Source organism: Labrus mixtus, chromosome 13 (assembly GCF_963584025.1).
Source record: "Labrus mixtus chromosome 13, fLabMix1.1, whole genome shotgun sequence".
Classification (NCBI taxonomy): domain Eukaryota; kingdom Metazoa; phylum Chordata; class Actinopteri; order Labriformes; family Labridae; genus Labrus; species Labrus mixtus.
Genome location: NC_083624.1, coordinates 27,895,965 through 27,922,479, shown reverse-complemented (window position 1 = coordinate 27,922,479; position 26,515 = coordinate 27,895,965). Strand labels below are relative to the sequence as shown.

General features: G+C 41.0%; 4 protein-coding genes and 1 long non-coding RNA gene across 9 annotated transcripts in view; 1 reads left to right on the top strand and 4 right to left on the bottom strand.

Moving 5' to 3' along the window:
• Nucleotides 1-3,382: 3,382 nt before the first annotated feature.
• tmsb4x (thymosin beta 4 X-linked) lies at nucleotides 3,383-4,550 on the bottom strand. Its single transcript, XM_061054597.1, has 3 exons — nucleotides 4,409-4,550; nucleotides 3,607-3,719; nucleotides 3,383-3,519 (listed from the first exon to the last, which is right to left on the bottom strand). Exons 2-3 carry the CDS (start codon nucleotides 3,704-3,706, stop codon nucleotides 3,476-3,478), a joined length of 144 nt encoding a protein of 47 aa, XP_060910580.1. The 5' UTR covers nucleotides 3,707-3,719; nucleotides 4,409-4,550; the 3' UTR covers nucleotides 3,383-3,475.
• A 641-nt stretch (nucleotides 4,551-5,191) lies between these two features.
• LOC132987485 (toll-like receptor 7) lies at nucleotides 5,192-10,971 on the bottom strand. Its single transcript, XM_061054591.1, has 2 exons — nucleotides 10,583-10,971; nucleotides 5,192-8,473 (listed from the first exon to the last, which is right to left on the bottom strand). Exons 1-2 carry the CDS (start codon nucleotides 10,613-10,615, stop codon nucleotides 5,390-5,392), a joined length of 3,117 nt encoding a protein of 1,038 aa, XP_060910574.1. The 5' UTR covers nucleotides 10,616-10,971; the 3' UTR covers nucleotides 5,192-5,389.
• LOC132987488 (uncharacterized) overlaps nucleotides 5,751-26,515 on the top strand; it is a 47,864-nt gene continuing 27,099 nt past the window's right edge. Inside the window, exon 1 of the long non-coding RNA XR_009675620.1 lies at nucleotides 5,751-5,889. This is a non-coding gene — a long non-coding RNA (uncharacterized LOC132987488). The remainder of the gene's footprint in view (nucleotides 5,890-26,515) is intronic.
• Nucleotides 11,128-14,818, bottom strand: tlr7 (toll-like receptor 7). Its single transcript, XM_061054590.1, has 2 exons — nucleotides 14,529-14,818; nucleotides 11,128-14,301 (listed from the first exon to the last, which is right to left on the bottom strand). Exons 1-2 carry the CDS (start codon nucleotides 14,541-14,543, stop codon nucleotides 11,155-11,157), a joined length of 3,162 nt encoding a protein of 1,053 aa, XP_060910573.1. The 5' UTR covers nucleotides 14,544-14,818; the 3' UTR covers nucleotides 11,128-11,154.
• Nucleotides 16,120-26,515, bottom strand: part of frmpd4 (FERM and PDZ domain containing 4) — a 33,964-nt gene continuing 23,568 nt past the window's right edge. For all 5 annotated transcript variants that reach the window (XM_061054584.1, XM_061054586.1, XM_061054585.1 and 2 more), the window contains 12 exons: nucleotides 26,292-26,396; nucleotides 25,322-25,429; nucleotides 24,852-24,983; nucleotides 24,118-24,237; nucleotides 23,780-23,916; nucleotides 23,331-23,457; nucleotides 23,008-23,097; nucleotides 22,722-22,904; nucleotides 22,431-22,551; nucleotides 21,368-22,345; nucleotides 19,529-20,728; nucleotides 16,120-17,990 (listed from right to left, as the gene is read on the bottom strand). In XM_061054584.1, the coding sequence (XP_060910567.1) occupies nucleotides 16,765-17,990; nucleotides 19,529-20,728; nucleotides 21,368-22,345; nucleotides 22,431-22,551; nucleotides 22,722-22,904; nucleotides 23,008-23,097; nucleotides 23,331-23,457; nucleotides 23,780-23,916; nucleotides 24,118-24,237; nucleotides 24,852-24,983; nucleotides 25,322-25,429; nucleotides 26,292-26,396 (4,527 nt within the window). In that variant the 3' untranslated portion in view covers nucleotides 16,120-16,764. The remainder of the gene's footprint in view (nucleotides 17,991-19,528; nucleotides 20,729-21,367; nucleotides 22,346-22,430; nucleotides 22,552-22,721; nucleotides 22,905-23,007; nucleotides 23,098-23,330; nucleotides 23,458-23,779; nucleotides 23,917-24,117; nucleotides 24,238-24,851; nucleotides 24,984-25,321; nucleotides 25,430-26,291; nucleotides 26,397-26,515) is intronic.

Genomic DNA, 26,515 nt, shown 5'->3' with positions numbered 1-26,515 from the left:
GGAAATAAAGAAATACAAGTGGAATAAGCAGAACTAAGAACAAAAGTGCAGGGTATGAGAAGAAGTAGTACGCTAAAAGAAGAAGTAGTAAGCTACAAAATAAAATAAAGTCCTCAACTGTCTTCTCCTTTCCCATACAAAACCATAAAGAAGCATACATTCTCTTGCCGCGCCTACACATGAGCGCATGTTTGGACAGGTAGACTATTTAAGCAATGTGTCCTGAAAGATTCAACCAAACCCCAACAATAATATAGTTCATCAGGAAGATGAGGTTCTCTTGTGTTACTTCAGCTAGCAGCTTAGCATACAAGCTTTTATTTTCATATTCAAAAACTAGTTTTTCTACTACAGAATCCCACCCTAAAGAAAGCGCCTTTCAATTACCACAAGGAGTTATTTTAACATCTTGTAAAGGGATAAACTAACAGGATGTTTTTTTCCACAAGGTGCCTTTGTGGAGGAACCTTAATGATCATGTGAGCAATAATAACAAAAACATACGTACAGTAAAGCCCCTTGGACTGTTTCAAAGGAGAAGGCTCGTGTTAATTTCTGAAATCTGTTTTCTTTGCACAGATTTTGTGATTCTGGCCACCAGCTCTTTGTTGGATATCAAAAAGCAAATGAAAGGATGTAGGGCTCCGAACAACACAGCACACTCTCTGATCATGTGAAAATATGTGGAAATCTCCTGTCTGCTGCCATGGAAACGGACCACAAGAAAGATGGAGCTGAATTCATTTTTTATCATGAGGAAGGGGTAGAGACACCGAGATGAGTTTCAGCCATGTTGCTGCGTGCAGCTGTGAGATCCTGTCACTTCCTCTTGCATGTAAAATGTAAAACCTGTTGTAACAAGATTTTTTAGTCCACCCCCAAAGAACTTCCTGTAAACCAGAAAACATCAGGGCTTAACATTACATTAATATGCAGCAAATGTGAGGTGGTTTCAGTGCATTTTGTACATCACTTTAAAATGTTGACACTTTCCATACTTCACAGTAACAAAACTTGTAAATGAGCGGCACCGTTCTTAACAGCAAACCTAACATAGCTTTAAGTCTGACCAAAACATGAGTCATGCGACCACTGCACCATATCACAACATAGATCAAATCACAAGCATTAAAAATGACAGTACTTTGTTGTTGTATATTTACAGTATAGGCCGCACATTGAGGAGCAGTGTTCCCAGTATGGTTTCATTCTCAGAGCATGTTACGTATGTAGGCCGTCTCACAGGCTTCTGTGTTCTTGGTAGCGGGTGCTGCAGTCAGTCTGAGCCACACAGGGTGCCCGTCACAACACTGGCAGATGGCCTTTTGGTGCCTGGAGCCAAGTTGATCACAATCAGCCCTTAGTGTCATCTCAGTGTCATTTGCATGACTTTTCATGGACATTCATCAGGTCCCAGTGAAAACATTATTATCAACAGGTCTTCCATTGAAGTGTAGAAAAATGCTGAATCTGTGGGCTGCTTTTGTGTTTTAACGTTGTGGGGACAAATGTGTCCCGAGTCCATATATCTCAATCATCAGTTTTGCCAGGCTTGAGGCGCGAGAGTAATAGGAGATAGCATTGTTGTAATGTGTAGTATTGGCTTCTGTTTTCCCAAAGTAGCACATTGTTATTAGACACTGAGGAGCTCTTGTGTGGCCAGGCTGCACACAAGAATGATGGGAGTGAGTGCGTGGATAAGAAAGAGGGGGGTGGGGGCTGTCATAACAGATATGTGTATACTTTGTGGCCTTTTGTTGCTTCTAAAATAGCAAAAAGAAAGTCAATAAATGTCCCTTTTTTCCCGTACTAAATATGACTAGATTAAATGCGACCTCATGGGAAAGAGGATGGATGTGAATGAGTGCCAATCCCTCAGCAGAACCTATTGTTGTTGTTACAGCACATCTGTTATGATCTACAGCCACATAGCAGTTACATAATCTCTCTCTCTCCCCACATGAGATACAGCTGTTGTCCCTGTGCAGCAGTCTGAGGTAGAACAGGTTCTCTTTTTTCCTTCTTTCAATAGAATTGTTTTTTTCCTGGTTATAGCCTTGAAATAGTGTGCCATCTGTGGTTTACACATCCAATGAGTTCACAAAGATAGATTCTTTAGTTTACTCAAAGCATGCTCTTACAGTGTTGCTCGCCACAGACAGTAAGGATCAGTCTGCATTTAGTCCCTTGAAAGCTCACTGCAAAAGGCTCTTTAGAAAGCCCCTTGTGCAAACAATAGCTCTAGTTTTTAGCAGCTAAAGCTACGGTGCTCCCGTCTGGTTTTACGTACATTAGAACGTATGACGTCAGCTTTTAACCATCAGCCCCCCAAGCTTGTTCAGGTACGGTCTGTTCACTGTGTACAAGTAACTTGTGATTACAGCACAGGACATAAGAGGACACCTAGTAGTAACAAATCAGCAGAAACAAATCACATGCTAATAACAATCTAACCACATCAAGAAGTTGATTTTTAAGTGCTAATTCAGCCCGAGGCCGCTTTAACATGTGTTTACCCGTCCTTTCATGCAGGAGGATTCTCAATAAACTGCCCGTTAGCAGTTTCACAGTAGGAAGCAGCTGTAGTTACAGCTGGAGGCAGAGTGGACTGAAACTGTGCTCTTGCTCAGGCTTGGTGCAGCTGCAGGGAGAAACACACAGGAGCAAACAACTAGAAGGCTGATTGAAGTTAAACATTTAGTTTTCCCCATTTTCAATTAAGCATGATGCAAAGAATGGGTTTGCCTTTGGAGTCATACTATTTCAGTTTTGTAAAGCAAGGCATTGAACCAGTCTTCGACACTTTAAGGGACAGGTTGTTAAGTATGCATTTTGGGTTCGTCAGGGACAATAGCGGAAGGCTTCACATCTCAAAATCTGATTAATTATTTGATGAAAAATCCAGGAATGTAGTTTTACCCATAAGTGCACAAGCAGTCAAGTCCACATGTGCATGAGATTCTAGAACACAGTAGTTTTAACTATCGCCCTCCTTTTTAGGTCACTTGTTAACTTGACAGCATCAAAGACAGATGTACTGCCAGCCGAGAACTACCATGGTTGCTTAAAGTTGAAAGCCAATAAATCTCTTTTGGGTGGGCTGAGAACAAATAAGTATTAAATCACAAAGACACAGGTGAATTTCATTTTTTTTTTTATTTAACAAATTTGCACATTCCAGATGCATTCATTTTTTTACAAAAAGACCACTTCCTTTGTTGGCATTCACAAGTGGCAAAAGCAGGGCTACAAATCACAAAGTGTTGGTCCCCCAGTTGTTTCATGGCACACCCGGTTCAAACAGATGACCAGGAACCCAATGCCGACATCAAGCCACACATTGTAATGCACAAGGGAGAGCCGTTTGGAACCATTGTTTAGGCAATTATTAAAAACTTCAACTTGCATACTTGGTGGTTGAAAAAAAAAAAAAAAGCAAGGCTTGTGGAATGTACAGATATAGGAGGAGCAGTGTTCATGATGAAGACTGACAAGCTGCTGCCTTCTCCTGCTCCACCACTGCAAAGAAAACAAGTTTGAATCGTTAGTCTTAAAGGTTATTCACAACTAAATGTTATGGATAGGGTCATCAAATGCATTACGTACTCTCTTTAGTCGGCAATGTGTTCTTCTCCTCAGTCTCTGTCTTCTTCAGCTTGGTCTTGTCAAATGATGAGACTTCCGTGAGGTCAGGTTTGTCAGACATGTCTGCAGAGGCTCTAAAACACAAGAAATCCAGAGACTTGATACAATCCTCAGTCAAGTCCAATCAGAGAACACCTGAGCATGTAGACAGCCAATTAATGTCAGAATTACAAGATCAGGGTGAGGCACTAGATACATAAAATGTGCATACAACAATTACAAAATAAGGGATGATAGCAATGATTACATTCGATGCAAAAACGCCCGATTTCAAATTTCTCCGAGCCTGACTTCATAGAAGCTTTGTGTCAGTTTGGAACCACCGCCTTTTTAAGCAATCGAGATCAGCAGACTGCCCTCACCGAGGTGTCAACACCCACCTGTACAATGCAACCTGCCATTTAGAAGGCAGAGCTGACATACTGAACGTTATTTGCGTTTTTAACCAAATATAAAGCCAATAAACTGATGCAGTTTGATAGTCAACCCTGAAGCAATCTTTCAGTAACCGACAGGCACATCTCGGTACATTTTAAAAACGTAACATTTCTTTAACTGGGTCTGACTTCCGGTATTTTATGATTACATTCCAGAAGCTTTATTAACATCGTGGTCAGCGGACACAGTTTGATGCTGAAGCCGGACACTTACACTAAACGCTACAAAACTCACAAACGCTAACTAAATCATTGAACAACAAGGCTACGGTAAAAGCAGGCACTCATTTGTTCACATTTTGTTCGACAAACATTTTAACACTCACCAGAGTTTGATTCAGAGAAATCACAGGTTGCACGTCTCGCTGGGACAAGAGCAGAGTGATGTCTCGTGCGTCTGTCTCACTTTATATACTGCGCAGTATGCTAATGTACCCCTGACGTCACGACCACGTCTCGGAAGCCTGCTATCACAATATATATATTTTTTTACTTCAAGTTGAAATAACAGTACTTTAAATATGAGAAGCTGTATATTCAGTTAATAGATTTGTGCATTTATTTTTATTAATTTATTTTAGGTTTAAAAATAATTTAATGCGAACACTTGCAACAAATTAGGTGAGTGAAATCCCCTTTTCTCCTCTTGTCTTCACAGTAAAAGAGAATCATTATGAGGCAGCTCCAGGTGTTCGTTCGTTTGACACAGTGGACACAATGCTGGAGGAGTGAGAAAATGATTAAACTGGTCTACTTTTTAACATTCATGAACTGTTGAGACTGTGTAAGGGGCGACCTCACGTGGGCAAACAAAGCAATAACCCGGATGTTTTGAAATGGAGAAACGAAGAATGGAGTTACAGGAGTAGCTCGGAACGGATCAGTGTGGTTTTGCTAATGTTAACAGACTTTTTTTTTAAACTAATAATTTCATTTGGACCACAAACAACTCTAAAAACTTGTTTTAACAGGGAAGAAGTGTAGTTTGTCCCTAAATTGCCATTTTCTCAGATGAAATTTGGACCTCAGGTGTTTTGTACTTTTTTACAAACAAAGAAAAGTTAGTCGTAATGAAATAGCAGACTAAAATAATACACAGCAAAATCTCGTTAGATTAAAATTGACTGATTTATTTATATACTGTAAAATTTGCACACAGAAAACAAGACATTTATTACAACTGTGTCTGAATCAGCAACTATTATGAAACAATTTTGATAAAAGTTGAGTCCAAAACAGTTCAAAACGATTGAATTTTCCACAAAAAATGTTTTGAATCATTCAAACAGTTGATGTTTGTCCTCGCCTCAGGTGATGGTGAAGTACTTTGAATAAGACTTGCTGTACATCAGTTGATTGTCTACTCTGACCACACTCCTCAGGTTTTGCCAGAACCAGGGCTCTGCGGCAGGTGTTCTCGGCCACTCCACCACGCTTTCCCCACACAGCCGCCTCCTCAGGCGCAGGAAGTGAGAGTGCTGCAGGACAGGCTCCAGCATCAGAAGCACTATCACATCTACATTTTCATCCAGCAGGCGCTGATGGGCCAGATACATTGCCAGTCTAAAAACCCCGGTCTTAACGTAGTTCTCTGTTAAGACGAACAGTGTCTTGCGACTGTATCGGATGCTCTGAGTGAGGTTGTCTACCAGCGGGACTCCTGGGGGCCAATCCCTTTCCTCCAGACACAGAGGAAGATGCTTCTCTCCCTCATCTTCCAGTTTCACTCGCAGGTTCCCCAACACCCACTCAGAGACATGTGGATCGCTGGTGTCGTAAGTCACAAAGACGTCATAAGCACTGTCAGGTGAGTTCAGAGTTCTGTATCCGTTAATCTTAGCTTTCATATAGTGTAGGACGTAGGAGGCATCCCAGTAAAACAAGTGAGCAACTGTTGAGACAAACATGAAAGCCATCACGAAAGAATATGTGAGAATGTAGATAGAAAAAGCCATTGTGTCATTCACACACTGTTGAATATCAAAGTTGATCAAAGCTTGACCCTTGCGGTTTGCTGGTGTGTCACAGGTCACTGCGGTGGTCAGGCTAGGAATCTTTACATCAGTGCTTTCAATCCACATAATGAAATCGAATGAATCACAGGTACACTGGAAGGGGTTTTTCTGCAAGAGCAAAGTCTTAATCTGACTCTCAGGCCAAAGTGAGAAGGTGGATTGATTGATGATGGTCAGTCTGTTGTTTCTAAGACTAAGAGTCTGTAGGCTTTTTGGAACCTGTAGAAATCCGTTGTCCAACTCGAAAATGTGATTATGGCTCAGGTCAAGTAAAGTCAAAGTGTGTGTGACTTTTGCATTAGAACCTGTCACATTAGTTAAATAATTATAGCTCAGGTCTAAAGTTTCAAGTTGAGGGAAACACAGAAGTTTGTCCCAATTGAAGTCAGTAAGACGGTTGTGACTTATGAGTAGGTTTGTGAGGTTACGTGGCAAATATTCATACACATTATCCGGAATATTTGCAATGCTGTTGGAAGATATGTCTAAAATAGTCAAATTTGTAAGATTGGTAAAAAGCGTCTTGTACGAGCCATCGTTTACCTTCCAAATCTTGCCAAGATAGTTATGAGCAAACCGAAGTTCTGTTAAGGATTTGCTGTACATGCGTTTTGTTGTTAACCTGTCGATTAAGTTATTACTCATATTCAGCACTCTTAGAACTGGCAGATTTTGAGTGAAATTCAGATTGTGTGTAACACCAAATGCTGTAAAGTAGTGAGAATTGTGACTAATATCCAGTACTTGTAGTTTTTCCAGTTCTTTAAAGGCGTCGTCAAAGGCCAGATCAATCTTATTGTACGACAAGTCAAGGTATGTCAGATTAGGCAGCAAGGAGAACTCTGTTCCGTTAAGTGCGGCCGAAAATCCATTTCCTGAAAGGTTGAGACATGAAATGTTTCCGTAGTGCTCAAACTGCTGTGGAGTAATGAAGAAGAGATTATTTGAGCTGAGGATAATCACTCTTCCAGAGTCAAAGCACTCTTGTTTGATAAGGCCGTGTTTCAAAATGTAATCACGATCTTGTGGATGTTGTGTGATGAGCGGTGAGATGGAAAGGTCCAGCTCCTGACTGTATCCATCAAGTGGAGATGAAAGACTTCTCACTGGCATTGGATAGAGCCTGTTTTCTGCCAGGTAAATCATTTTCAGGTGTGAAAATTTTTCAAATATTGTGGAACCAGAGTGAATAATGAAGTTGGTCCCTAAGTTTAATGCTGAAAGATTCTTCAGCTCATAGAGAGGACTGAGGGTGTGCGGCCCGATATCCTGGAAGACCAAGCCTTCCATATGCAAAGTCCGAAGTGATGTCAGATTTGAAAACTCCTTGGAAAGGTTTATGGTTTTAGGGTAGCACTTGGAAGCAAAGTTAAATGAAAGGTCCATTTTTTCCAGCTTTTGAAGGGACTTTAGAAATGTTGCTTCTCTGGTTATTGCGTTTAGTAAGAAGTTAAATGACAGGAACAATTCTTTAAGCGCTCTCAAGTTCTCAAACAATGAGGGATTCAGGTAGGTCAGTGAGTTTCCTCCCATGTTCAGTGTCACAAGCTGTGTTAAACTATTAAACGCATTGGGATGGATGGCAATGGAAGTGTTTTGGCAAGGAACACAAGGATATGGAGCATTGTGACATCTTGGACAGTTCCCTTGTATGTGAAGGGATTTTACATTTGTAAGCCCCAAGAAATCCTCTTCAGAGATGTACTGTATTTGGTTAGAACCCAGTTTCAACATGGTTAACGATCTGGGCAATCCTTTTGGAACTTCAGTTAAGTTGTTGTAGGACAAGTCCAGAATCTTAAGTTTGGTCATAATTGCTAAACTTCCGTCAACAACTGTGATGGATTTGTTACAAGGATTCCAGAAGTAGCAGTTTCTGGATAACCATAACTCGGTCAAGTTTGTTAAGCCAGCGAAGCTCCTGTTATCTAACCTCATTATCTTGTTATTGTGTAAATCAAGGATTTCCACACTAACAGGGAGGTTGCCGGGAATTTCAGTCAGGAGATTGCCACTAAGCCTCAGTGAACGTAGTTTTGTTAGGTTTTTGAAAGCCTCCGCAGCGATGATCAGCCCTTTGTTTTTGCTTGCCCAGCCGAGATCGAGACGAGTCAGGTTCTGCAGGTTTGAAAATGAAGCGACAGTAATATTTTTAATGTAGTTTTCTGATAAGATGAGTTCCGTCGCATTGCTTGTTATCCCGTGAGGAACTCCATCCAGGTGGCGCCCTTTACAGTCAAACAGGACACTGGATGTATTGTAGGAGGGTGTGACATCACATGGGAACTGCGGTGTCATCCATGCAGGTTTACAAGCAGCAGGCTCATTGTGGAAACACAGACTGAACAGCAGCAAGTGCATCCAACATTTGAAAGTCTGTGGATAAACAATAACATGGGTCAGGTGAAGTGACTTGGAATTATACAGGTTTATGAACCATTTAATATAAGGCTCCAACAGATTAGACTGACGAAGACGAATCAGATTGTATCTTCCAAAATAAAAGTCTGAAGCATAATATCAGCAGGAAATTGTTCTTAATTATTGCCACCTAACTGTTGTTTGAAGACAGAGTTGACACATTGTGAAACTGTCCTTTAAAGGGACACTTGCAGGTTGGAGACCTCAGAATCTAAATGGTTTGGAAAATATATTCAGAAAAATATAGGAATTAGTACTCTACTGTCTACTGTAACGTCTGGAATCCTTTTTGAAAGCACATACTTTTAATTCCACATCAAAACAGACACCTAATGTGATGTAACATGGGGGAGTCATGCTGAATGTTTAACAATAAGAAACATGGAACTTAATAATAAATTAGATTTTTAATTCTTAATGTCAGTCTTGTCAATGAAGAGGAGACAAACTCTTTATCTGTATGCACAGACATGGGGCAGTTAGATATTGAAGAGACCATGAACAGGGCAAAGTAACAGCCAGAGAAATTGAGTTGTGGTGTGATTTGAACCAGGGGAGAACTGGACAGGTGTACCGGTGAGTGACAGGTGTTAGCTTGGGAAATCTAAAGCTGTGTTCATAACTAAATGTTGTAAAAAAAATTAAAATGAATCACGTATCAAAGGCTGTAACTAATCACGAGGAGGGCAAGTGGGAGATAAATGCTTACTGTGATGCATTATTTCAAATACCTGTAACAGCCTGCGCATCATATCTCTGTAAACTCTCAAAAACTGCTCACCGATCACAGTATGACTCGCCACACACCCTACCTTAGGTTTTTTTCGTCAACAGCCATTTTCTGAAAGGTTGTATAATAAATATTGTAAAACATGTAACCTGGAAGTTGCCCTTGTAGTATTAAAATGTGTATGGTACCACCTTTATCCAGCAGATGGCAGTAGCCTGTAAATATCCTTCCACTTCTAAGTTTTGAGAGCTCTTGGTTTTGCTCAGCAATGTCTGCTATGACCAGAAAATATAATTCTGTGGTGATTGTGTGTGCTAAAAGCTACTTGGCATGTGCATTGCATGTGTTGCAGTACTTAGAGGCTATGTATATTTTAATATCATAGAATGTCTCCTCTTGTATTTGTATTTTATGCTGTAAGCATTTTGTAACTAGTGTTCAAAAAAGTGCTTTATAAATATAGCTAAGTGACAAAGTACACAAAAAGGGAAGAGTCATAAAGTGAGTGAAATGCCTGAGAGGAATCGTCAAAAACCTGACATAATGTTTATTTATCTTATTTATGCTTAATGTATATGGCCTAACAGGATTCTGATCATTCCATTCAGAGCTAAGATTGTTGCAGAAAAACCCGAAGAGGGTACACCACCCTCATTTTGCAACATTCTGTTTCCCATATTTTTCCCCATGAGTTTGTTAAAAGTGTCACATAGATTTCCATAATGTTTCATCTCGACAATGAAGCTATCAGATTTTTTTTTACAGTGAGGGAAATATGGCTTCAACTTTCCATCAAGTGAAAATGTAAATATCCTTGAATTAAGTTTTCATTTCTCCTGAAATAGTCGACCTGACACATGATGTCTTTGGAAACCAGAATGTAGTCAGAACCTCTTGTGCTTGTTTGTATGAATTTGAATAACAGAGGGACACCTGCTCATTGGGTGTGTGTGTATCTGTTGCCACTAAATAAGAAGGTAATACACATTAAATCAATAAAAAGATAGCATTTTTTGTACCACACAGTTGTGGGTGAAATTTAATAGCTGTATATAGTGAACAACCCAATTTCACAAATGCAAAAATAAAATCTTAATGAGTCAATATATGACACATTCAGTTCAAATATTAACTAGTAAGGTTCTAAAAACAAGTGCATCAAACAATTCATGATTATACAAGAGCTATATTCATTTAAAAAGCACACTAACAAAATGTAAATATATAATACATGGCGATGAAGATGTTTTTTAAAAAGTATATACATGTACATCTCTGGTATACACAAAGCAAAGCTTAACATGTATAGATGAACCTGTTTCAATGAAACTCACCATTGTGCATGCACTGTACTGGTTCCTTAACATCCTTGAAAGATTGCCTTGAAAAATGTTTGAATTTCTGGAACTGTAAAATCCCTCAGCTTAATTAACCAACAGTGACATCATACATGTCTTCCATGTCACCAGGTCACCAGAAGTTAAAGTAAGATATGCTTCATTTCTGATCGTCTCCGTTCATGTACAAGATGCATTCATTAAAAGCCCCTGGCCGCTGAAACCAACCATAAAAAGCAATGAGCTGTCTGTTTCTCATAACAAGGTTCTGACACAGAAGAGGCATGTAAGGAAGTGCATCAGTCTCACTTCCCTGTTTTGTTATTTGCTAGCAGTTTCATAGAACACTCAAATGGTATAACCTCTAGAGATGTAAAAGAGCGCCTACCGCTTCTCTGATGAATAATGGTTAACAGGGAATTCAAAGTTTGCACACAATTACTTGTAAATATTCTATTTAGTTCCTTTCATGACGAGCTGTTTACACATTTAAATGCCTCAGAGAAGTACATTGAGAACAATCACAATTTGAAGAAGTAGTATGACAGCATGACAACTTATTTCTAGATTCACAGAGTCTCTTTGAAGAGATTGTTGTATTGTTTGTGACTCTCTGTTGCCAATACACTCCTGAGGGTGAACCAGAAGTATGGCTGAGCTTGAGGGTTTGTTGGCCACTCCAAGACAGACCGCTTGTACAGTCTCTTCCTTAATCTCAAGTACTTTGAATTGCACTGCACTTTCTCTAAGAAGATCAGTATGATAACATCATCCTTTTCATCCATTAGCCTTTGATGGGCCATGTAGAAAGCCGTCTTGAAGTTGCCACTTTTAATGTATCTGCTGGTGAGGATGAAGACGGTCCTCTTGCTCTTGTGAATGCTCTGGGAAAGGTTGTCGATCAAGGGACATCCAGGTATCCAATCCCGGTCTTCCAGACATAGTGTCAGGCAACGATCTCCGCGCTCCTCCAGATGGACGCACATTTCCCTCATCACCCACTCTGACACTGCAGGATCCTCTTTGTCATATATCACAAAGGCATCATAGACAGCGCTTTGGGAATACAGGCGCATGTAGCCTTTAAGCTTGGCTCTACAGAAGTGGTAGATGTACCAAACATCCCACAGGAAGAGGTGGCTGGAGACAGACAAGGTGAGGAAGCTGAGGACAAGGGAAGTCATGAGGATGTAGAGGATGATTGACAAGTAGTGGTGCTGGCAGGCCAGCAGGTCCACAGAGATGACAGGATGTCCTCTTTGTGCCCCTGGACTGTCACAGGTGACATCTGTGGCCAGTCTGGGAATGGACACTGTAGTCCTGTTGAGCCATGAGATGAACCAAGTGGCATTGCAAGTGCACAGGAATTTGTTGTTGTCCAACAGCAACATGGACATCTGATCAACTACATCGTCTGGAAAGCTAGATTTGTCAATGTGCTGTATGCTGTTGAAACTAAGATCCAGATATTTCAAGTTGTATGCATCCTTGAGGAAATCTTGACTGAGCTCTACGATATGATTTTTATGTAAAATGAGCTTCTGGAGAGATTGGCTACAGTTTGACAGCATGCCTGGAACCTTAGTTAAACTGTTCCCACTTAGATCAAGTACTTGCAAAGAATGCAGAAGTTGTAGTTTCTTCCAATCAAACTCTTTTAATATGTTGTTTTTGATGTACAGCTCAGACAGTTTGTCTGGTAAACCATTGAATACTTGTTCGGGAATGAAATTGAGATTGTTATGTGATATGTCGAGCACAGTCAGATTACTTAGTTTCTTGAAATAATTGCAATATCTGGTGTCCCCATCTCTCCACATCAGATCTAACCGATTATCTCTGAACTCTAACCTCTCTAGAGATTGACTCTCCATTTCTGTGTTGGTGGAAGTTGAGATCTTGTTGTGGTTCATCAGCAGTACCTTGAGATATTTCAAATGTCTTGTGAAATTAAGCATGTGAGTCAAGCCTTCTGACTCAAAATAGTGGTTGTTATTACTGATATCCAAGATGACCAGACTTTTCAGCTCTTGAAATGCAGTGGAATAGAGTAGGTCCAGGCGATTTGACGAGAAGTCCAGGTACTTTAAATTAGTCAGATAGGTGAATTCAGAGCCATTCAGACTTTGGCTCATCGCATTCCCAGACAAATTGAGGCATCTCAGCTCCCCAAGATTTAAAAATCTTGAATGCAAGAAGAATATATTGTTTCTGCTCACATCCAGGGTTTTGCCAAACTCACGGCATTGCTTCTTGACAAAGGATGTGACAACCCCGAGTTCTTTGTCTTTGTATTTGCAGCTGCGTGCATATTCATCATATCTGAAGTAATGGATCTCTCTCACTTCCTTACTTTGGTACGGAGCGGAAGCTGGCATGGGAGACCATTGCAAAGGCTCTCCTTCAGAGAAACCAACAACATCCTGGCCATCAGAGGGGGAAGATATTTTGTTGTCAGACAGACTGATTATTTTAAAGCTTTTTAATTCCATTAGAATACTAAGGTTTGCCATTTTAATAAAGTTTGTACCAAGATCCACAACCTCCAAGTTTTTTAGATGTTTTAGAGGAGCAATGCTCTCTGGCTTTAGCTGCTGAAACACAAAGCCCTTTAGTCTGAGAACTCGAAGGGATTTGAGGTTGGCGAAACTGCAGCTCAGTCTCAGTGTTTGGGGGTACTTCTGAAGGTCATAGTTGAATGAAAGGTCAAGTTCTTCTAGTTTGCTCAGGGAAAGTGGGAATCTGGTGACTCCTATGTCTATTGCTAAAAAGTTTGATGAGAGATCAAGCTCTCTCAGCTCTGTTGTGGTGGCAAACCACTCGGGTAGCAGAAATGTCAGGGAGTTACTGTGCAGCCTGAGTGTCTTAAGCTTTGTCAACATTTTAAAAGCTGCCCCGCTGATATTAAGAGGTGAATGATTTGGGCAAGGGATGCATGGGAAAGGAGCATTGTAACACCGAGGACAGTTTCCGCTTATATCTAGAATCTCAAGGTTTGTTAAGTTTTTGAAATCCTCATCAGTGACTTTTGGAATGTTATTGTTGTAGAGATACAACTCCTTCAGACTTGCTGGGAGCTGATGTGGGATAAAGGATAAATTATTTGACTTAAGACATAGCAATGTTAAATTGCTAAGCTGTAAAAATGCATCGGCCTCTATTTTATAGGAATCATTACACGGATTACGATAATAGCAGTTTTGACTCAGATAAAGCATCTGGATATTTCTAATCGCTGTGAGGTTTGCTTTAGAAATCTTAACAATGTGATTGACTTCCAGACTCAGCAGGATCAGATTGGGTGGCAGGCCTTTAGGTATACTGTAGAGCTGATTTCCATCGAGATACAGGGCTTGAAGATTCCTCAGGTTGGTGAAAGTATCTTCCTCTATTGTCACACTCTCGGTGCACACACGGTCCTTGGGACCAATTTTGATGGGCACACAGTTGCACCTCATGTCAATCTCAGTCAGGTTCTCCAGCCCGTGAAAAGAGGTGGAGTTTAATCTAGGTATATGATTGATGGTGAGCGTCAGATTGGTAGTGTCTCTGGGGATGCCAAAGGGGATATCTTTGAGGTTTCTCTCAGTGCAGTCTACCTTCACCACACTCCCGTTGTTGGTCTCATTGACATCACATGGCAGGGTTTTTGGATAAGAAATGGTAGCTGTCGACACAGAGAGATAACTGCACAGGCCCGGCAGCACCGTACAAATCTGTTCAGAAACACATGTGTGTTACCGAAATGCGTGTAGGTAGAATGCTAATTATACACTTCCATTTCTAAGAAAACAGTCATAATCTACATCAGACAGTATCAAAACACTTTTAGTATGTTAAATACATAATACGGTACTTGGAAATATAACTGAAAACTTTTGTTCCCTCTTTAAAATGGATGCCTTTATGGAACTGGTATATGAACAAAATCACTGACACTCACCAGATGGAAGAACATGGTTCATGTGAAGGATTGATGAGTGGTCCTGCTTCGACTTCGGAGTTGCATCAAGTGCTGAACTAAGTGTAACATTGATGATCTGTTCCAAGTTGTTGAGATGAAAGTAACAGATGGCTGGGTGAGCCCATTGTAGGCTATGTATAATTAGCCAGCATCACTTCCCTATTGTCACAAACCACATATATACAAATCTGTCATCCTTTGCAATGTCTGGTTGATAATAGTTAAGGATAGCTTTTGTGATATAACGATGCAAATCTAATACAGTATATGCTTAAGTTTCTATGAAGAGGTTTGCTTTAGAATACAAGGATCAATGACATCAGTCTGCTTCTCTTTAAGGTGTCATATTATAGCACAGGTGGAGGAGTTGTGGGTGATTCAGTGGTCACCAGAAATGGAAAGAGCAGTTTCATTTCTTATTAGCCTGCAGGGGAAAGTGAAACATGTGCATGATTTGAGGTGTGCCAGCTCTTCATGGCAATCATGCTATTTTGGCAACAGGTAGAATCTTTTTCTGTTCTGTGGGTAATGTTTGGCTCTGTGACTAAGTAACATTAATCCTTACTCATTATCTGTCCAGACAGTATGTATGAATAGTTGGTCTTTCCAGTGAAAACCGTAAGCCAGAAATTGGCACTGTTGTTTTAGATGAAGTATTTACCATATCTGCATTATTTAAATGAAAAAAAAAAGACAAAATAGGACATGGGAAGTAGCTTTATAGAAGGTAAAAGCAGCCTATTGTTCCGCTACGATGGTCCAGACTGAAATATATTAACAACTTTTAATGCAATGTAGCACTAACATTCAAGTCCTCCTCAAGATGAATTGTAATTATGTCTTTGATTGTTCATCTACTGCCATCATCTGGTTTTAGCATGATTTGTCAAATACTTTGGTTCAATGGCACATGACTGCTAACAGCTGTACTTTGTGTTTTTTTTTGGGTGTTAATAAGAAAATACTAACAGGCTAAACAAAAATGGCAATTACATTTAACGTTACCTGCTTAACATAGCAAATTATCATTGTCATGTTAATGCTAATATTAGCACTTAGCTAAAAGTGCAGCCTCACGGAGAATGGCTGTTGACTCTGATAAGCATAAACCCCGTGCAGCATGTGCTTGGCTCCTCTCACACATGTCAAGGTGCAAACACTCTCACCAGTGCCCTAAGTGAGATTAGGGACAGTGTACCAAAAAACATTAGTCTCAGAAGAGAAAAGACATTTTGTACCAGATTTAGCTAACTAGCTAATTTTCATCTGTAGTCCCTGGGCAGATGATGGCAACAGTAAAATACAAAATGGACCCTCATCATCATTAATGCAGAGAGCATTACCTCCACCCAGGCTTCAGTAAATTGTAATATCATGAATTCTTAAACATAGTTATAAAACTAAACATGGATCAAGCAGTGTTTCTGTATGAATAATGCATATTTAGGAGAAAACTTGTAAAATCTATTATTCCGCCTTTGTTTTCTGCTTTTAATGATTCATAGGTCAACTGAAAAGGTAATCAGTGATTTTGTATTTACCACAGCAAAATTGAATAAAACACAAGGTATTGGTTTGAGAGGATCCCAATTAACGGCTAACAACACACATGTTTATTAAAACACAGATAGACAAACAATATTTGAGAAAAGAGTTTTTGAAAAGTTTAAATCTTTTAATGATGTTGACAAAAAAAGAAAAGGAAAGTACTCGGTGTTCATGTGTAAAGTATTCATGAAATTAAAGTGAATCCAGCAAATGAAAAGATCATATAGGGTCATGTCTTATCCTGTGCAATGATTTGTCAATAGCTGTATATATATATATCTATATATCTATATATATCTATCTATATATATTTATAGATATATATATATAGTATTCATTTCTTCAACATAAATTATTTTTTTTACAATATAAACAAGGATTTTTCAAGATTTTTATAATCTAGATGCTTAGTCCAATTTATCATTAAAATATTCCCTTTGATATATTAGATAATATACTTGAGAGAAGTGATTTGATCTTCTCCATGAAGGCCTTAATATAATCTATTTAAAACTTGAATGATTCATATCATTTTATATTAACTTTACAAAATTAAATATTGTATACACAAGGCAATTTTTTATTTATTTTCACAGCAGTTCAGATTGGCTGTTAAACCCATGTCTCTTATGTATGGCTTTAAAATCAATCATCAGAACAAAAACATTTACTTTTTGAGCAGTGTTTGCAGCGAGTGAGTTAGTGTGTTTAGAATAGTAGACATGGTGGCAGAGTGATGTGTCAATGCATTCACATTTTGGTCACCGGGGGAGCCTCCTGAAGCCATCTCAGCAGCTTTCAGCAAACACACGTAGTTCATGACTACCTCGTCCACCTTGGCTACCATCTCACGCCGCTCCCTCTCACTGCTCAGGCCTTCTACCAGCGACATGCAGGCCTGAGTTAAGCAGCAGAGCGTGTGAAAGCTGTGCGTCAGAGTCAGAAGTAACTCCTCTGGGCTGCTATACTCCACAGCCATCTGAGTGCAGGCGCTGCCCAGCACTTTGCTCTGCATTAGAAGCAGCTGGGAGTGTGTATCCATGTCAGCCTCGATGATGTCAGGCTTCTCACCTCTGGAAAAGTGGCCAAGGCTGGAACGCAACACAGTGACCATATCTAAGGCATCCTTTCTTGCAAGTGCAAACCCTGTGTGAAGGCTGTAGGTTTTCCCCTTCATTGAATTGACACGAGCCAGCCTTGCTTTAAGACTTGTGTCATTCATAGCTGTAGCTGTACTACTCTGCTCAGCTTTCAATCCTCTTTTCTCTCTGCGACTGGAAGAAGCTGAACTAACAGAGAACAGAGCATGTGAGGGCATCTCTCTGTCTTCATCGTGACCTTCAGCGTTTGACTTTCTCCGCAGGAAGCAGTGACCGAATGGTCCACGACACCTCCGAGTACTTGCCTCCAGCCTTGGTGCTGTAGACTTTGGGAGCGTCAGGAAGGCTCCTCCTACCAGCCTTCTGCCAGATGAGTTCAATGCGACTGAACCCTGGGATAAGCTCTTGGGCAAGGTTTTGGCCAAGAACATCCTCTGTACTTTTGGGGGATCTTGAGATTGGCAACTCTGACCACCACTCTTTCCTTTAAGTGAGGTTTTTGTCTTCTCAAACAGGGCTTCTAAGTTCCTGGAACCCGGCAATATGGTGCTTAAGCTCCTCCTGAGCGTCTGAGCCCTGCATGGCTTCCTGAGGCTGCCTGTTGTAGGGTCACATGAAGATCCACTTAAGGGGAAAGCCACAATGTGTGGGTCAGACTCTGGGATGGCCTGTGTTAGCTCACTAGGCTCTGTGCTACTTCTTAAAGATAATGGTGACATGGTGGTGGTGGTGGTACTGGTCTCATATAGAGCTAAAGATGACTCTTCCCCAGCCTTCTTCAGCTGTGTGCAAGCTACACTAGGGGTAGTAGGGAAACAAAAAGAACTGTTAAGCATCTCTCTTGAGCACATATTCACATAATAGAAATACATATTATGGTTACAGATGATTACCAGACTTTTACTTTAAACAGAAAGTGACTGAACGTGTTCCAACCTATAAATACTTTGGGTTTTTTACTTGAAGAAAATCTGTCTTTCTGTCAACATATCGAGTGATGAACAAAAAACCTGAAGGTGAAATGGGGTTTCTTCTAAAGAAAAAAAAGCAGTTTTTCTTTTATTGCTAGGAAGAAACTCAACCAAGCAACATTTGTAGGAGTGATTGACTATAGTGATATTCTTTATGTGCATGCTACCTCATCCTAACTAGAAAAGTTGGACTGAGTGTACCATGCTGCATTGCCATTTGTCTCTGGTTTGGGTTTTCGTACACATTGTTTGTGTGCAGTATCAGCGAGCAGGTATGTCTTCATAGGTACATTTTTTTCCTTTTAGGTCCATACTACATGAATTGCCTTCCTTTGTATGTTCTCTGCTGATTCCTAAAGCTCTCAGCAGCTGTAGCCTTCCATCTCAAGGACTCATCATTTACGTCATTACATGAACTCCATCTGTCTTTGGTGTAAGTGCTTTTTTTGTGTTTGCTCCATCATCTTGGTATGAAATGCAGAGTCACCTTAAACTAGAGCATTTAGTTGTCTTAGAGGATTTTAAAACCAGGATAAAGGATCATTTGACGACTGTATGCACATGTTACTCTGCTTAATGCTCCCCATTTGTTGCTTGATGTAATATATATTGTATTGACTGTCTTTGCTCTGTCTGAAACTTTTATGCTGCTGTCTTGGCAAGGTCTCTTGAAAAAGAGATTGTGTATTTTACTGGTTAAATGAAGGTTAAAATACATTTATATATGATTTCAAGAAGAAAAACAAAGAATTCCTACCCAATTAAAGTAATATTTTAAACAAAAATGTCTAGCGAGCCCTCAGATTTATTTAGGACCTCTGGGGGTACCAAATGTTTCGTCTCAAAAGTATATGCAGATAGTTTTGCATATTTTCTGGATTTTCTTCCAGATCTGAGATATCCTTTGTAAGATAAAGCAGCAACCTCTGGGGCAGAGAGATGAAGTCTTTGCAAAACTACCAAAATCTGTAGTTCCTCCAGTTGTTGCTTGAGGCCTTCTCTAATAGCAAGTCAATCCCCATTGGGCCCCTTTGTCAAAATTTATCAGTAGATTTTACACTTTGGAAAATCAAAGTGAGGTCTGCACTTTTTATAAAGCTGTATGATGTCTCTGGTGCTTTTTTTGATGTGAGCACTACGAAGAAAATGTTATTCTCCTGCACGATGTACAAGTGATGCAGAAATCTCCGACACATGGGTGCATAAAACAAAGCTTTCTGCATGACTGTACACCGCTGAGAAAATGTGTTTTTGATGTTTGTGTTGGCATTAAGTGACTGAAGTAATTGTCTTTCTATGATGTCATGTACTTACACAGACACACATACGTACAAGAGAGCACCCTTCTGTTTAGTTTTACCTGTGGTTTCTTTTATCTTTGGCATTCTGTGACTGCCTTCCCCTGTCACGCGTAACCCCGGCTCTGCACTGGTAGCTGCATGAATCTTCCTCAGCAGGGTGGGGTCTATGGGATGACCCAGCTTCCCTTGACCCGGGGGCCCGTACGCCCTCTCCTCAGCAGTTCCATAAGTCAGTCCCTTGAGCGATGACTCTAACAGAACGTGCATATTGTCTGTTGCACAAAGGGGAGAATCCATGGGAGTGATGCAGCTGCTGCTGCCTGTGCTACAACCAGCGTCTATAGAGGAACATTGTGAACTTTGGAGAGAATGAACGCCTTCACTCTGTATCGATGACATGCGCTTGCTCAAGTGGTATTCGTGTAGCCGCGTGACGTCTTGCTCCGACGGTTGAGTCTTAATTTGTAGCTGCTCGTTCTCTTGGGAGGCAGCATCCCCCTCTGCAGGCCCCCTGGACGGGGAGCGAGCGTGTGCATCTAACTGTTGGCCTCTTTCATCCGAGTCTTGTTTCTCTCCTTTTACTGTCAACCTTTGTGCGTTGGCAGCTTGTGAGTCATGCACACATTCTGTGGACACATTTTCTGCCATTTTGTTTCCAGGCGCTCTCTGCTGCCATTTTTGATGCCTGTCAAAGTGCGTTCGCCCCAGATCAAGTTGATTCATGTAATAGGAATCCCTCACAGTGAAAGCGTTATACTTCCCCACAAGATGAGGGGGCTCCCCTTTAGCTGAGTCCTGAGACGTCGTGTGAGACCTGTCAGAGGATTCACAGGTTTCTCCTTGGACTCTGCTCTCTGCCTCCCTCTGTTTCCCTCTCTGTCTGCTCATTACTGAGTCCATGTGCATCTTGGTGAAGTATTCACTGACTGATTTGATTTCCATTGTCTCTGGCTCCATTTCCCCGCCGTCTGAGTGAAAGATCTGAGAGGAGGAAACAGCGGATGACTTTGCCTCCTCCTCCTGATGCTCCTGGGGATTGTACTGCATAGCTCCTACACCACCTCCGCTGGCCACAGTGCCCTCTCTCTTGTCATCGTTCACGGCATGGTATCCTTCTGTCATAGCCACATGCAGCCTCAGGTGGTTGTCTGAGTGTCTCTGAGCAGTGGCCAGCTCCGAGCTCTCTGTCATCTCGGAGGAATTTGTCTCGTTGCCAGAATCTGAGGAGTCAGGACTAAATGCTCGTGAGATTTCTACACCTGTGTATCACAGAGAGACAAACAGTCATTAACAGAACAATAGTAAACAATCATTAATTGTAATTGGCTGTAAACAAAGTCTGGTACAATTCATCAAATGGCAACATTTATGTTTAATATTGTACATGACAAATTTTAGTTCCATTAATAACTTGACTAATGGCACATAAAGGCACTAAGATATTGGACTCAGCTATTGGTAATGACAACACTATTTGGCCTAGGAATAAGGAGTGAACACTGTTTTATTAAATTGACAGTAAAAAAAAATCAATATACTCCAAAATAAAATTTAAGTTTAAATATAAAATAGGGAACAAAGCTCAAATACTTAAAATGAACATGTTATAAATGGCTTGAGTATGTGTTGCAGCAGAGATCTAACATTGCAGTGTGCATATGAGAAAACAAACAAAATGAAACACAAAACAACAACAACAAATGAAAATTAAAGTGAATGATGCAGTAATGAACAAATGATTATGTGCTAAAGTGAATGAAGAAATACTCAAACAAATGGAAACATAGAACATAATGGGCTTTATTGCAAAAAATAAAATAAAGAACAACAAATGAAAAATGAATGGCTGGAACACGTGTGGTGTTAATGTATGAACGTTACAATAGTGTAAGGAGAACCTGTGCTACTCTCTGACTGTGCCGGACTCTGTTCCTCCGATGCAGCGAGAGCCTCGAGGGCCTGTAAGGTGGACACCACTGCATCGTTCAGAGGCTCCCCATGGCCCCCTGCTCTGTGCGTGGGCACTGAATCTATAAGAGACACCGGGATGTCATTGCAGGCCCCCTTGGCCCGGGCCCTGGCCCCCTGCTGCTCCTCCTCGTCCGAGCTGTCCCTGAAGCCGGGAGGAGGAGCAGCAATGGCCAGGTTAAGAGAGTGCAGCAGCACGTCATTGTCCTCCTCGTCATTACCCTCCGGCGGGGGAGGGAGGGAGGTCAAGTCAATGATGTCATCGCTGGAACCCGAGAGTGAGAGTAACATGGGCTTGTCAATGTCACTCATCACCATGTCCTCCTCACAGCTGATGTCATCCTCGTCTTCTGCGTCATCGGTCGTCTCGGCGTAGCAGATATCGTGCAGCAGCGGCTCCTCGATGCACTCAGTGGTGCCAAAGATTTTGGTAGAGTAGTGATACCCGTCCCCCTCCTCTATGGCATCCATCATCTTATAGTCCTCCTCCAGTCGCCTGTACATGGGGCTGTGATTGTCTAGAATCTCTGGGCTATCATCCATCAGTCTCTGGTAACCCAGATTCTGGGGGTTTACACCGTCTAAGGGAGGGTCTCCAAATATAAAGGAGACCTTTGCACCCCTGGAAGAGTCTTGGGGTTTGGGCCTTGGGACATTGAGGTAAGTCTGGGTGTAGGGGACCCTGCAGCACTCGGCTCTCTCTGCCATGTGCATCGAGTGCTGGACCTGGTGGATCTCGGTTACATAGACCGGTTGGCTTTCACACCTCCCGTGGTCGAGGTATTCAAACTCTTGGTCAGAGTAATCTTGGCTACACCTCTGGATGTTCCGCTCATCGGGTCCTTTGTGGGGTGTGCTGTATGTACACTCGATGGCCTGGTAGTTCTGCTTTATTCTCGCTGCATGGCCTGCAAAGAGGAAGCAGAAATGTGAAAAATGCACAAACACTTTCTGATGAGTCATCCTGTGTTTCAGATGTATTCTTCTTCATACCATCTGTGTTTTTGGCCACATTGAAGATGGAACGCCGAGAGTCCACCAGTAATCTGTAGTAGCCGGCAGTCAAACAGGCCAGATTCATCGCATCAACGGACTCCATTAAGAGAGTGATGGGCTGTGAAAGAGGAAGATAAGAGGACAATGAGGACAAAGCAAATGGGGAACTGTAGAATGAGGCTGTGATGACTGCTGAACAGACGTGTTGCTGTTAGAAAAATACAGAAAATATGCATAAAACCAGTCAGCATGTGTTATTCCTTTTAAAAAAGTGGAATGATTATTAACCTTTACGTCCAGAACATGTAGTTCCACTCTGACCCTGTTCTCATCTTCTGTGTACATTTCAATCCGGTTCACATGACTGAAATCAGCCAGAAGTGCCACCAGATTTGTTTTGGTATTAATCACATGGCTGATGCCATATTTGGGCCCGACCAGCAACGTCACCTCTGTGTGCTTCTCGCCTTGCTGTGAAGACGAGCAGAGAGTCCAGCATGACAATGAGCATGTGATATTTTTTCAAGTCGCCCTCTACTTATAAAATGTGAGATAGCAAGATGGTTTCACTCACAACAAGTATTGATTTAAACACCCGTCCTCCATACAGCCTCAGATCACTGAGATACTTCAGATAATGGACCTTTGCTTGCAGGGCAGTCAGCTGGAATACGAAGAAGAAGAAGAAAGAGACGTAAGACAGGAGACAAGCTCAAGTAACCTTCAACTGAGATGCAGCAGTTTCTTTTCAAGAAGCCAGCCACAGTTATTTTAAAATGCAACAGTCCACTAGGTGGTAGTCAAGAGTCTTTTCAGATGTTGAGTCAGGCACATAGAGATGGAGAGCCACACAAACACAGAGAGAAGAAGAAAAGAGAAGAAGAAAGAAATAGCTACCTTTTTACCGGGCGGCACCAGGTTCTGGTTGGTTTTGAGGATGTGAGTGAGGGCTTTTTTGATGTTCTTCTCTTTCATGCTGGACAACACGGCAGGCGGCAGGAACAAGGCCAGACCCCACTCCTTCCTGCAGAGGCACAATTCACAAAGATAAGAGAATGTGGCTGGATCACTATGAAAAACAGTCAAGTCATCATTCTTGATCGGTGATCGATTTCCTTCACCCAGAGGTGCTTCATGGATTTTCTGACAGGATACACTAAGAATCATTAACTAACAAGCAGGGATGTATATTCTGTAGTAGAACACAGTGAACTCATTGTTTTTTGAGGATGTTACTCCAGACTCCATAGTGTCCTCTATAGCTGGACCAAGTCATTAGAGGCAACAAAATCTTCAATACTTAGATTCCAGCCTGCATAGCTCAGCCTGAAATTCAATCTACTTACTCAATATACTTGAGGGAAACTTTCTGGGACTGCTTGGTATTGATGGTTAGAATATACATTTGCAGGGCGGCCAGATGGAGAGCCGTGTCGTATTTCAGCTCTGACCCAAATCGCTCCAGTACCACATCATTACAGCTCTGGAGGAGCCAGAGAGAGAGAGGACAGGAGGAGGTTACACTTCAGTTACTTTTCTTATCACAAAACTCAAGACAACTTCACACTTACAGAAACCGCTTGTTAGCTACCGTCATTATGAAAGAGAAAGTCTTCATACTCTGTTTCCTTAAAACTTTTAGCAGAAATGTGCATGCATATTTTATGTATTTCCTGATATCCACCTGGACATAAAGGTACTCAAAAGCCACTGCATCCCTCCTGAGCAGCTCCACGGGGTCCTTTGGGACAAAAGTGATGCGAAAGAAGCACTTCATCTTGTGTGACCCCGGCCTCTGTGTCACCTGAAGATAAGGAGGGTCACATCAGTCAAGCATTCTACTAATTCATTTTTTAGTCCTCACCCATTTCCAAGAATTATTTCTTAAGATGGGCAGGAACAGAGCTTGACATGCTACTTTAGGTATCTTGTCATGATGTACCTCTTTGACAGTTATGGAATAGATAGGCATTGTGGCCAATTAGAGTATTTTTCCTTTTAAGCCAGGAGAAAGATATTTTGCATAAAGCCCTGAAACTAGATAAAGCTAGCATAGCTGTTTCTCCAAGGTATGAAACAATCCAGGTACCAGCCTCTGTAAAATGAACTATCATATTTCATCTCTAGTGACCTAAGCATACAGAAACCGGAGAGTAAAATCAAGCAGTAGTGATTTTCTTGAGGTGTATCAATATTTTATCACTCTTGACAGGAAAGTGGATAAGCACTCTTCCCAAAAGTAAAACTAGGCTTTAACATTCCTCATGTTCTATAAATACACACCGGTATGTATCCTGAAGATAAAAACAGTTTGTACCCCTTTTCTGTTTCTACCATCAAGTCTTATTTGTCTTATTACCATGTATTATTCAAACGCCTCTCCCTCTGTCTTGTAGAAGGCAAAAAGCACGGGCTCACCTGAGTTAGCATCTCCTGCTCATGTAGGAGCATGAGTTTGCTGGCAGATCCCTCTGCTCTTTGTTCCAGCATCAGGGAGAAGTGCTCGATGCTTTTAATGGATAGCTTTTCTTGCAGGGTCAAGATGACATCCTTCCAAAAAGACAAAGTCACAGTTAATCTAACACCAGAAATGTGCACATGCAGCATCCTGCTTGTGCCCGGCTCAATGCCATAACGGTAAATCCTTTCCCACACACGCACACACTATTTAACATATGATCTGAATTTCCACTGCAGAGTTAAAAAATATATAAATAATGTGTATTAAATGTACATAGTAAGCATACTGTAGGTACTGAAGGCCATAGTCAGAAAGTAATTACCACTTTATAATGTATGGTGCAACATTTGGTTACTGTCCACATATAAGTTTAACATCACTTAAAGTATGCAGCTGAATAGTGAAGCACGTTGTTTTAATCACATACCTTTATGGATGTGTTGCTGTCAAATTTAAATGATTTAGTTTGCCCGTTCTCCAGGTACACCTTCAGCACATTTGGCATAAAAAGAAGCGAGTTGTCCTTCACCGTTTCCTTTAGGATGAAACAAAAATCATGTCATTACCAAAATGACTTTTTCTAACTGAGAGTTCATGTACTGTAGTTTTTTATTGAACAAGGCGACAGGAGAAGACATTTAGCAGGTGGAAAAACAGCTAGCCCAGCTCTGCAGGTTACAAAATCCACCTACTAGCGCCTCTATTAGCTACTATTTGACAGGTTGTTGTTGTTTTTTTCCCACAGTGACAGCAGGAGACAGTTACTGCAGGCAGCCAGGAAATAATTTGACACATAAGCGCCCTGTGAAACCACATTTTTGATACTTTAACACTTTTTTTCCCCCCACAATAAAACAACCAGCATATCATGTAAATGAGTGAGCGTTAAGATGCTGTTGGGTGGATCGTATTTAAAGCTCGAGACATGTGGACAGGTTATGCTTCAATTCAACATGCTAAGTGAGGATCTCCTACACGACTAAAGCTTTGATTTAAACAGAGACAGAAACTGTTTAGATATTCTCATCAAACTTAAACATGTTAGTGACCTGTTGTAAGTTTTTAATGTTCAAAAATAGAAGTAAAAAATGCACTCAAAGCCCTTTCTATTCAGAGGATATGACTGCCTGATAGATAGTCCCTCTTCTTTGTTGTAGCTCTGTGTGAGAGAGCCCCTTTTTTTTCTGGCAATCATACTCACATACTCTTACATCCTGATGATGTAAGAGAATAAATAAGAAGAAGGGGGAGGTGCATTTAGTGCTCATGTGTGTCATCATTTTACAGTTCTTGATTTCTGAGTTCCTTGATTTTAGAGCTTTAGGAGTTTAAGCCTGCTGCTGTTGTCTTCTGATCGTAGCCTTGATGTGTACAGAATGAATCAGTGTGTGACTTACGGGAACCTGGCCGTTGATGATGACCTCCTCAGCGAAGCGTACTTTAACAGGATTCGTCTTTAACTTGGCCTTTTTGGCTGCGCTTATGAATGCTGATTTTGGAGACTTTTGAAATGAAAGAAGACAAAAAAAATGGACAATCAGGACAGAGTGATGCTATGTTTCTCTCACCCTCACACATTTCAAGGACATGTTCCCTTTCTGAAAAAAAATAAAATCTCCAC

Bases quoted from the DNA above. Each gene is read 5' to 3' on its own strand.
- tmsb4x (XM_061054597.1), bottom strand. From the start codon at position 3,706: ATGTCTGACAAACCTGACCTCACGGAAGTCTCATCATTTGACAAGACC. The intron at 3,520-3,606 runs GTACGTAATGCA...TTTTCTTTGCAG, and splicing joins CACATTGCCGACTAAAGAGA to TGGTGGAGCAGGAGAAGGCA.
- LOC132987485 (XM_061054591.1), bottom strand. From the start codon at position 10,615: ATGTTAAGGAACCAGTACAGTGCATGCACAATG. The intron at 8,474-10,582 runs GTGAGTTTCATT...GTTTATCCACAG, and splicing joins AGTACAGTGCATGCACAATG to ACTTTCAAATGTTGGATGCA.